Here is an 11,037-nt window from a genome sequence, read left to right as displayed (position 1 = left end):
TCGCAGGTTGTCGGCCCCAACTGCCCGTAGCCCCCAGCGTAAGAGGCGAGCCAGGTTTCGGCAGCGGCAGACCCCGGGCTTCGCTGCAGCTCCGGCTTTACCGGCGCCCCTCCCCTCGGGCGGCCTGGATAGATTTTTATTACCCGCAGTCATAGGCCAAAAGTGTTTACCACTTCACCTCAGAGGACCCGCTGCTGCTCAAGAAACAAATATTTAGTCTGGAAGCCGAACCAAAAAATTAGGCCTCTTCAAAGTCATTACTCCTTTAGAACAAAAAGGGCTTTTCAGTCCATGCGAAGGAAGTCCTTCCTGTACTCCCCACACCATCTTAAAAATTTCTGCCAAAGCATGCACGCTTAGGTTGGATTCTTGTCTTGTTTTATCTAGTGGGTTCTGTACCTTGGTAGTGGGTAAGAGGCCTTGACGGTCACAGAGGCTGCATCAAACCACCCGGAACATTTGACAGGCCTGTTCCCAGCCTTGGTCTTCACATTCTGGGAGAGGTGCAAGTTTGGGTATTTCATCAAAAAACATCAATAGGGCGGGGCGCGGTGGCTCACGCTTGTAATCCCAGCACTTTGGAAGGCTGAGGCGGGCGGATCACCTGAGGTCAGGAGTTCGAGACCAGCCCGGACAATTTGGTGAAACCCTGTCTCTACTAAAACTACAAAAATTAGCCTGGCATGGTGGCTCATGCTTGTAATCCCAGTTGCTTAGGAGCCTGAGGCAGGAAAATCGCTTGAACCCGGGAGGCAGAGGTTGCGGTGAGTCGAGATCTTGCCACTGCACTCCAGCCTGGGCAACAAGTGTGAGACTCTGTCTTAAAAACAAACAAACAAAAACCACCACCACCACTACCACCACCACCAACAAAACACACACACACACAAATAAAGGGAACTGCATTCTTCTTACTACCCTCTATATAGGTTCAGTGTTTTTGAGGTAGGCCTGTATTTACATAAGACATAGGCAAAATGAGAGTATTAACCTAAAAAATGCTGCCCAAGGCTTTAAACAACCCTTTTGACTTTATCATCGGATATAAGTTTAAATCACGAGCAAGTCCCTGAACCCCTCTGGCTCATAATCTCTGGAAAAGGGATAATAGTTCAAATCTCACAGAGTTGCTGTGAACCTTACCTGAGATAACATGTAAAAAGCACTTGGAATTGCATAGTAAGAGCTTCATATAAGTTAGCCAATATTACTACTATTGGGTGTGGAATCTCTAAATAAATAAACGGACATTAAATATTGGAATGGAATGGTCACTGTACCCCATGAAACATTATTGCCTGCTACACCCAGTTTAGTGGAAACATTATAGGTGTCTTTTACTGTGAGTAGTTTCGCTGACGTGGTCTCTGACATGTTTTTTTTGTAATAAACGTGCTAGAAATGCAATATCAGTGTAATTTAAAAGGTGCAAAAATAGTTTTCAAAGCCACTAATGAATGAAGGTGTTGCTGAGAAACAGTGTTTTCCCTTTCAACAGACTGAGGTCCGGTTTGGCGCAGCCTTTGGGACCAGAGGCGTCAGGTCCCAGAGGAAGGGAAGATGTGGGAGACCCTTGGGCTGAGTGATAGAGGAGGGCGTCGTCAGTCCTCACCTTAGTTCCAATGACTGCGTCTGCGACTTGAAAACCAACTCATAGCAGACGAAACCGCGAGGAAAACAGATGGGGGCGCCAAACGACAGCAATAAAGGCATCCACGGATTTCCGCCCAAGCAGTGCCTCAGCTCACCCACACTCCCGCCAGGGTCTTGCACCCCACCCCCCCCACCACCAACCCAGCACGACCCAAGCCTGGACCAAGGTGTCTCATTCAGTCCCCGGAGCAAGCGAGGACTGGGTAGGGGGACCCTTCCTGGGTCACAGGGGCAGCGACTGCAAGGCATCGTAGAATTGGGCATCCCGGCTGCGGAGCAGAGAGGGAGCAGGTGGGGGCGTTGGCAGGGCTGGGCTCCCACCGCGCTGATGTCCCCAAAGCCGGCGCAATGAGAACTCAGGGAGCTCGGAGCTGGGCGGCCAATGCGGCAGGGGCAGAGATGGACGCTGGGTCAAGTCCCAGTTCCGGTGCCGGATGCTCACTCTGCGTTCCCCACCGGTTTCCCCTTCCCCCAGGCACCGCCTGTCTATCGAGCTTTCCGTTTATTACCTTAAATAGGTAGAATTGATTTTCTAAGCAAAGCTCGCGTTGTGGAAATAAGTTGGCGCCGAGGGGAAGAGAAGATAAACTTTTGGCATTGACTATATGTGTGTATATATGTATATAAATATACTTCACACCTCGCCTCCCCTTACATTCCTGACGCGCCCCCAACGGGTCTAAGGTTAAAAGGAAAGCGCCAAGAACCATAGGCAAATAGATCTCGAGTTTGCCCCCCTAACGCACCCCAATGTTCTGGGTATGTCCGGAGAAAGGAGAGGAGGGGGTTCTGGTTGGGGTCTGGGTTGACGCTAAATGCGGGGATGCAGGACCGCGCCCAGTGCCCAGATTGTAAGGGTCTCTCAGCCGCTTCAGAAGCTCACGGGCGGACCTCCGCGTCCCATCCCCGTCCTCCCTCGCCTCCGCCAGTGTCCGCGAATCTCTCTCCCGTTGGGCCGCTGGCGGGCAGGCACAGTGCTTGGAGGGTCAGGGAAGATTGGGCGCAACCGCGGGAGATGAGGAGCGGCCTTGAGTGAAGATTGATTTTTCTTAAAATGGTTGCCACCGGCGTCATTATGACAATCAAAGTTATCGCCAAGAGGCTCAGCCGCCAAGCCCAGGCCGCAGAGAGCTGTGGTAAGACTGTTCGGCGACTCTCTGCGCCCGGACTCAACGCTGGGAATACCTGTGGCTGCAGGTAAGGGGCTGCGGTTGATGAGGGGAGGAAAGAGAGAAGGAAGAAAAGGGAGGGCAGCAGGGAGGTAGGGGAAGAAAGCTGTCTCCTCTTTCCTCTTTTGCCGCAAATAATTCCATTTGAGGAGGGAGGGGAAAATCTGGCAACGTGAAAGTGGATTTGGAGCGCCCGTATGGCGCTGTAAATCTCCACTGTGTTTAAAGTTAGCTGTCGAATTCTGCTATCAAATCGTTCAGCCTAGTTCGTTTCCCCTCGGGAAAATGCGTAGGCGAGAAGGCTATCAGCAGGATTATAAAAGTAAAAAACCGGGGACTTCGAGTTCAGATCTCACTCTGCAAACGGTGTTAGAAAATCAGAGAGGACCTAATGATTTCCGTTTGGAGGCGCGGGCCCAATGCACCTCCGCGGCCACGTAGCAAGAAAGTGCTTTCAAAACTCTAGGATCTCTCTCTCTCTCTCTCTCTCTCTCTCTCTCTCTCTCTCTCTCTCTGTGTGTGTGTGTGTGTGTGTCTTTCTCTCTGTCTCTGTCTCTGTCTCTGTCTCGCTCTCTCCCTCTCCCCATCCACCCACCCCCCGGGGTGGGAGGAGAGCATTCAGGCTGAGGTGAAGAAATAGGGAGGGAGAGAACTCCGGCGTCCTATTTGTTAAATAAAATACATATTTGGTTCTGAAATCCGAAAGATAAGTAATCCAGACAGGAGAGGCGCAAGGTCTTCTCCTTACGCAACTCTTCCTGCATCCTCCCCCTTATCTCCCCCCACTTACGCACGCAGCTTGTAAATGTTAAAACAAAACGAAAAAAAAAAAACAAAACACAAAAAAAAAACCTTCCCGAGGATCTACCCTGGAAAGTCAAACCATTATCTATTATTTAATACATATCTGTGTCCAAGGAAAAATGAGGAAGGCGCTGCATGATTAGGACCTAAGGGGCAACCCAGCAAACTGAGAGCGTAATGATGCCCCTAAATGAAGGGGGAAATGTGCCGCGGCGCGCTCTATTAATCAGACTGTCAATTTCACCCCCGAGGCCAAACCCCCGGGCGAGCAGAACTGGCTCCGAGCGGGCAAAGGACCGGAGCCTTCCTCCTCACTTGTCTCTTCTCGCCTCCTACCTGGATCTATTTGTCTGCTCTGAAGCTGCCTTCATTACCCACTGACAGGAGCGTGTATTTATTTGCTTATAAACCTGTTACAATAAATGATTATTCGAACAGCGTCATTCGTACCTTAATGACGAGCGGGCGCTACTTTTTGATGAATGACATCTCGGGCTCGGAAGGATGTATGGGTCATTTTGACCAGTCATTCCCTCGCTCTGGCATCCCACAATTTTTCCGCCTCCCTCCGAAAGAGATAATAATATTTAGAGGCGTTCGCTGGGGCTGAATGAGAATTAGCCCTAGGCGCAGCCTATCATTAGGACGGGACAGCAGGGCCACTGTGACATTTTTAAGAAAGCTGAGATGATGGAAAGAATAAGAAAAGAGATGATTCTGATGGAAAGAGGGCTGCACAGCCCTACGGCTGGCAAGAGATTCTCCAATTTGTCCGACTCGGCTGGCAATGCTGTGCTCGAGGCCCTGGAAAATTCGCAGCACCCGGCTCGCCTCAGCCCGCGCCTGCCGTCTGCCCCCCTGCACGGCGCTCTGGGAGACCTCCCCGCCAAGGGCAAATTCGAAATAGACACTTTGTTCAACCTGCAGCACACGGGCAGCGAAAGCACCGTCTCCTCCGAAATCTCCTCCGCCGCCGAGAGCCGCAAGAAGCCGGGCCATTATTCAGAGGCGGCCGCCGAGGCCGACATGAGCAGCGACGTGGAGGTGGGCTGCTCGGCGCTGCGCTCCCCCGGTGGCCTAGGCACCGCTCAGCTCAAGGAAAACAATGGCAAAGGTAACCGCGCCGGCCGCACCGCGCAATTCATTCCCATCCTCTTTGCTCCTCCGCGGGCCCCGCCAGCCCTTCTCGGTGCCTTTGCCCCTCTCAGACCCTCCACCAGCAAGCTGCACCGAGCTAGCACGGGCGGGGGCGGGACGCATGTCTGGGACCGTGCCCTCCCGTCCTGCTCCTTGAGTTTTCCCGCAAGGCTCAGGCCTGCGGAGCCTGGAACACCAGGCCCACCCGCCCTCGCTCCTGAGTCCGAGAAAATGTTTCTGCGCTCGTGTCTGAGAGCCCGAGCGAGCCGATAGACCCTTACTTAGTCAGCAGCCGAGTTGCTTTTGGAAAAGGTACCCTGGGCAACTACTCTGAACTCCGGTGCCTCTGAGCCTTCAGGGCCGAATGGAGGGGGCATTCTTCTGGGTAAGTCGGCGGAAGCCTCGCTGGGCGTCTCTGCTAAGGTCAGCTGGAGAGAGTTGAAAAGTAGATTTCACCCCCTATTGGCTTGGGTTTGAGCTGCTGCTGTCTTGAAACTCTTAAAATATTCGAAACCCCGAAGACTCAATAAAGGTTAGAGGCCGTACAGAAAGCTGCCCCGCGGTCTCCAGACCATGGCAAACCCAGAGCTTCCCAAATTGCGCCCAGAGGTAGGCATTTTCCCTCGGCCACTTTTCCTCCTTAGTTGACAATTTCTAATTATTAAAAAAGAAATCTCCTAATTCAGTTTCTATTATTTGCTTATGAAGGGCTCCCCAAACTTTATTGATTCCATTAACCGCAGCAATTTGTAAGCATGACAGACCCCATCAATTCAGGCAGCGACTCTCCTTCCTGACGGGGCTTCCCCGATCCGAGCGCAGCACCAGCGCGGGGCTGTTGGCCCTACAGCCACTCATGCGCTGTTGGCCGTTTGTTTGCCAGGGTACGCAGAGAGCGGCTCGGCTGCCGGCACCACGACGTCGGCATCGGGCTCAGGCCTTGGAAGCCTGCATGGAGGCAGCGGAGGCAGCGGCGGGGGCGCGGCGCTGGGTGGCTCCGGCTCTGGCGCGGATCAAGTGCGGCGCTACCGTACGGCGTTCACCCGCGAGCAGATCGCGCGCCTGGAGAAGGAGTTCTACCGGGAGAACTATGTTTCGCGGCCCCGCCGGTGCGAGCTGGCCGCGGCGCTCAACCTGCCCGAAACCACCATCAAGGTATCGATTTCAGTGCGTGCCTGCTCTGGCCTCCCCGGGGGCATCTGGGTTGATTGTTTCTTTTTCCCCTTTCCCCTTTCTGGGTGGCTAGATTTAGCTGAGGGTCTGGAAATCCGCGGGGGGTAGTCACCAAAGGAATTGGCTTATTTATTTCTCGGCTACCGAATCCGAACGGTTGTCCCGCCTGACGGATCTAAGAAGGCCCCCGAATAGTCACTCCAATGCTGAAAGCACTTGCCTCTGCTCCATTGTGCCCAACGCCTGGCCAGATGCCCCCTCGCCCATATCCACGGCCCCACTTTCCCCTAGGCGGCAAGCCCAGTTGGTCTTTGTTCCTCAAGCAGGAACCAGAGATGAAACTTTTCATTTGCTCTTGAGCTTGGAGATTTATTTTCCGCATAAATCGTTACATGGAGAAAAAGATACTGTATTTTAAAAATCGATTGGTTTGAGACAGTAGTTTCCTAAACATTTTCCTCTTGGGCAATGAAAAAAGGGCAACTTCCTGCGGGGAAAAATGCAACGAAATTGTCCTTATTTATATATAACTTTAGGTTATTAATTTTATTATACGTCTGGGAGAGATAGCCGGGAGGTTAGGCGATTTGGTGAGCCCTTCATGGAGCGTTCGACACTGCAGATAAAGAAAAAAACTCCACAGGGTAGGGGAGGAGTGTGGAAGTCTCCCTGTGGTTTGATCGGGCTTTCTTTAATTTAGAGTTGTGACGAATGATGTCTTTATTAGATAGTGTTGGGAGGGGTGGAAACGTAACCTTCCCCGTTTATGGAGACATTGCTCTACCCACTCATTTAAGGCAAACGATTCCAACGAAATCATCCCTTCAATATCAAAATCGGACCCGTGCCCCTAGGGACAGGTCCTTGCAGTTCTGAGGGCTCAAGACTTCGCGCGGAGACCTCTCAGAAAAGCTGAGCGGCAGCCTCTCTTCAAAGGCTGCCCAGAATCCCCGTGCAAATCCTGGGATTGAGAGAGGGGTGCTCGGCGAGACCGGCACTGGTGGGTGGCAGGAGGGAGAGGAAAGGTTGGGTTGGGACAAAAAAGTCGCAGCAAGAAGTAAGGGAGTAAAAGCCTGAGGAGCAGCAGCAACCGGACGCGGGGGAGAGGACCCTCTTCGCTGAGGACGGTGTGCCCACGGCGGTCCACACACGGCCGTTCACACTTTCCCAGCTGGGAGAGCACAGGATACTCGGGGTTGGGCTTGGTCGGAGAGAAGTAGGCCAAGCCATTCAGAGGTCCGGGAGGGGCAGAGGTCCCGGGACAGGAGCAGGGAACACGGGGCGCTCCCTAACCCGGGCTGCGGCGCGTCTCTCCCCGCAGGTGTGGTTCCAGAATCGGCGCATGAAGGACAAGCGGCAGCGCCTGGCGATGTCCTGGCCGCACCCAGCAGACCCCAGCTTCTACACCTACATGATGACGCACGCGGCCGCCACCGGAAGCCTGCCCTACCCCTTCCACTCGCACGTGCCGCTGCACTACTACCCGCACGTGGGCGTCACGGCGGCGGCGGCCGCGGCTGCAGCCTCTGGCGCGGCGGCCGCGGCTTCGTCGCCGTTCGCTACTTCCATCCGGCCACTGGACACCTTCCGCGCCCTCTCGCACCCCTACTCTCGGCCGGAACTGCTATGTAGCTTCCGCCACCCTGGTCTCTACCAGGCTCCCGCGGCCGCCGCAGGGCTCAACAGCGCGGCCTCGGCCGCCGCGGCCGCGGCCGCGGCCGCGGCTGCGGCCTCCTCCGCGGCGGCGGCCGGAGCGCCCCCCAGCGGCGGCTCTGCACCCTGCTCGTGCCTCAGTTGCCACAGCAGTCAGTCGGCGGCAGCAGCCGCGGCAGCAGCTGCCGCAGCCCTGGGCTCCCGGGGTGGCGGTGGCGGCGGTGGTGGCGGCGGCGGCGGCGGGGGCGCAGGGGCCGGAGGAGGCTCGGACTTCGGCTGCAGCGCGGCGGCACCGCGTTCCGAGAGCGGCTTCCTGCCCTACTCGGCCGCGGTGCTTAGTAAGACGGCCGTGAGCCCGCCGGACCAGAGGGACGAGGCTCCACTCACCAGATAACTACGTCGCCACCGCCAGGGGGCCGCGCCCGCCGCTCTGAGTGTGCCCGGGAGTCCCCTGTGAGCCCCCTGAACCCTCCGCGCGCTGCCCGCTGCTACCGCTGCCGCCAGGGGGCGCCCCGGGGTGCGGGAGGCCGAAGGGAACCTGCCCCGAATTGGGGGAGAAAGAGCAGGCGCAGAAGCCTGGCAGGCATCCCCCTAAATTATTTCTATTTTTGTATTTGCCACCCAGCCGTTTGCCCTTCTCTGTCTTCTGGCTCCCAGGACCCACCTGCCACCTCTGTCCTGAGCGCGTGGTTCCCCAAAGACAAACCCGTCGCCCCCTAAGCTAGTTCTGGCTGTGCGCTCTCAGGCCCGGGTTGCTTGGCTGAACCGCGTGGCCCGAAGCAGCGGAGAACCACAACAAAGACAGAGGGGGATGCTGTGCGCTGGTGCTTGGGGGCGGGGGAGGAGTCGCCCCGGAGGTTTCTCGCTGCTGCCCTTTTTCTTCCATCCTTCCTTTTCTTTCAACGAGGGTGGGGGAGGTGGCAAATGTTTCTTCAGCCTGAGCTTGTTAGGGACCCTGCCCGAAGAGAGCGGGAGAACGGAGGTCTGAGAAGGCCGGGAGGGCGGATGGAGAGCCTGGGCAGCGGCGGTTGTGTTTGTGAGATTGTTTACTGCGTTCAGGAGCAAGGCGGGTAGAGCTGTGGCCGCCTTCCCCGGGAAGGACAAACCCGAGGTGCTGGAAGGGGTGGCCGTTGCGCCGCCTCCTTCTCGGTCCAACACCGTTCTCTCTTTTGGTCTTTGGTTTCAGTGCTGATGGAATGGAAGCATCTTGCATATTTTATGCAAAAAGTGATGGCAAAAGAGGATGACACAGCCAGGCCAGGGAAGGGAAAAGAAGGGGTTGGGGGTGGGGGCAAGATTGATAGATCGCTGTAGTATTTGAAGAGGCTTTTTCAGCTCAGTTTTCCAACTACCGGGTTCCACTCGATCTGGGAAATACTTGAATCTCTAGATATATTAGTGTTATCCTAAAGCATTTCCTTAGACACTTTTCTAAGTTAGAACTCTCTATGCCCCTCGTCCCCTTCCCTCCTCGCTTTGCTTTTCCTCGGGTGAAATGGTTCTTGGCATATTTCTCACGCATGTCTATTGCGCCTTCGCCTCTGCAAAGCCACCGCTGGGTTGCTGAGACCCGCTCTGCCAACCTGGCTACTGGAGGGGTTTACTTGAACTTGAAGAAAGGTACATCAAAACCCACCAGTGTTAACTGCCACGTCAATTTTGATGCTAATAATGTGCAGATTATGACGAAAATTGCCAATCATGCTCTCTGATGGACCTCCTTTGAATGTGGAATTGGAGAAAAGTTCCCCGCACGGAGACCTGCTGTCAAGTACTAACAACCCGCTAAGGGAAGTCATTAGGAGAGACGGATAAGAGACTCGGTACATAAAACATTGTTCTTGGTGCATAGAATGTATGTTATTTAATGTTATCTCTGTTACCTGAAGTGATTTCGCAGAAGAAAGCCACGTTCTTATCATCTCAATTGCCAATTTCATTTTGGTAACTTGGACGCCCTGGGTAGACTTTTCTCTGTTAAGTTGATATTCCACCAATGTGAACAGCCTCATTAAATCAAGCCCAGATATTTCCATAATGTTCCCCGCAGAGCCACTTCGCTCCTCACATAATGAGATTTTCTGAAGAGTTGAAGCCCTAAAATAACTTGCTAGTGCATGTTTAGGCCCAGCGAAGTGGGTATGTGTGTGTATGTGTATTAAAATGTAGGTAGGCTACCTACATGTGTTTGTGTATGTGTATATATATGTATATGTATGTATATGCATATATATATCCGTGCTCTTAAACAAATACATATGTAAGAGATACACACATATTCATGTATACATACACATTGGCACTATTTTCTGTGGTTTATTTCAAATTTGTGTCCTGACATATTATTGTTATTTTAAAGACACTGGATTTTAAAATATCATTTCCTAAATATAGGCTTTCAGTAAACTTTTGAAAGAATTAGTTTTCCAGGAGAAATTATTTCCATCAAATGGAAAATACATAAAGGGGAAACAGTATTTCAAAATTCCTGGGATCTATTAAAATATTACCATAAAATATTAGAGAACTCCCCAATGAAATGGCAATGATCTAAAGCTTAAGTTTTTGTTTTTAAAAACATGAGACTACTTATGTAAAATATTGATTATACCAGCTCTTATTCACTGAGTTTACATTTTTAAAAATATTAATATATAATTTAAGGCTAAATAAAATAAACCAAAATATGGTACCCTTTATCAGCTTTACCTATTTAGATTGTTAAAGTCCTTTGTTACGATCAGCTAACAGATGTATATAAGGTACTTTAGGCAATAATGTTTACATTTCCCCCCAAAAATATATATGATTGATGAGAACGCTGGTTGGTAAAATTAACATAAATTCATCATATGTTAGGTCCATTGGATCTGGTTATTATATTGAAATAAAACTGTAAATAAAGTCTTCGTGCTTTAAATATTGCTGGATGTATGAACTTAACTGTAAGATATTTTACAAATGTGCAATAATTATAAAGCTTTGTATATTACGTTATTTATTGTGTTTGGTCATGTAAAATAAATGTTATTTAAATCAAGGCAATTTTATTTGTTAAGAGATTGCAAAATGGTTTGTGCTGGTGTTTGTTTTTAACTGTGGCATCCAGGGTTATGAGAATCCTTAAAACAACATATTTAAATCCATATAATACACATATCAGATGGATTAATTCATTCTAATCATTATTTTTACGACAAATACATTACTCATGTTTATAGGAGACATGCACTCGTCCAAACATTGGTTTAACGTTAACTGGCTGGCTAAACAGATAAGAGTGTTTAGGAGTAGTGTGTGTGTGGATACACATTGTAGAAGACATGCCGTCATATATATAGGGAGTGTGTACACAGGGTTAGGAGTTGTTTATGTTTGCAGTACTACAAAGGTAAACAAAATTAATTCCTCCATCTAATTAACTTGCCCTCTTTTATTCTCCCATTTA

The 11,037-nt window shown here is 51.6% G+C and overlaps 1 protein-coding gene across 1 annotated transcript in view; it reads left to right on the top strand.

Moving 5' to 3' along the window:
• Window positions 1-812: 812 nt before the first annotated feature.
• The window catches only part of EVX2 (even-skipped homeobox 2), a 13,025-nt gene continuing 2,800 nt past the window's right edge, over window positions 813-11,037 (top strand). Inside the window, exons 1-3 of the mRNA XM_021923733.2 lie at window positions 813-4,740; window positions 5,647-5,918; window positions 7,258-11,037. The exon at window positions 7,258-11,037 is cut by the window's right edge and continues 2,800 nt beyond it. Coding sequence (XP_021779425.2) covers window positions 4,314-4,740; window positions 5,647-5,918; window positions 7,258-7,983 — 1,425 coding nt within the window. The 5' untranslated portion in view covers window positions 813-4,313 and the 3' untranslated portion in view covers window positions 7,984-11,037. The remainder of the gene's footprint in view (window positions 4,741-5,646; window positions 5,919-7,257) is intronic.

This window comes from Papio anubis, chromosome 10 (genome assembly GCF_008728515.1).
Source record: "Papio anubis isolate 15944 chromosome 10, Panubis1.0, whole genome shotgun sequence".
In the NCBI taxonomy this organism is placed as follows: Eukaryota; Metazoa; Chordata; class Mammalia; order Primates; family Cercopithecidae; genus Papio; species Papio anubis.
This window is presented reverse-complemented; position numbering and strand designations above follow the sequence as displayed.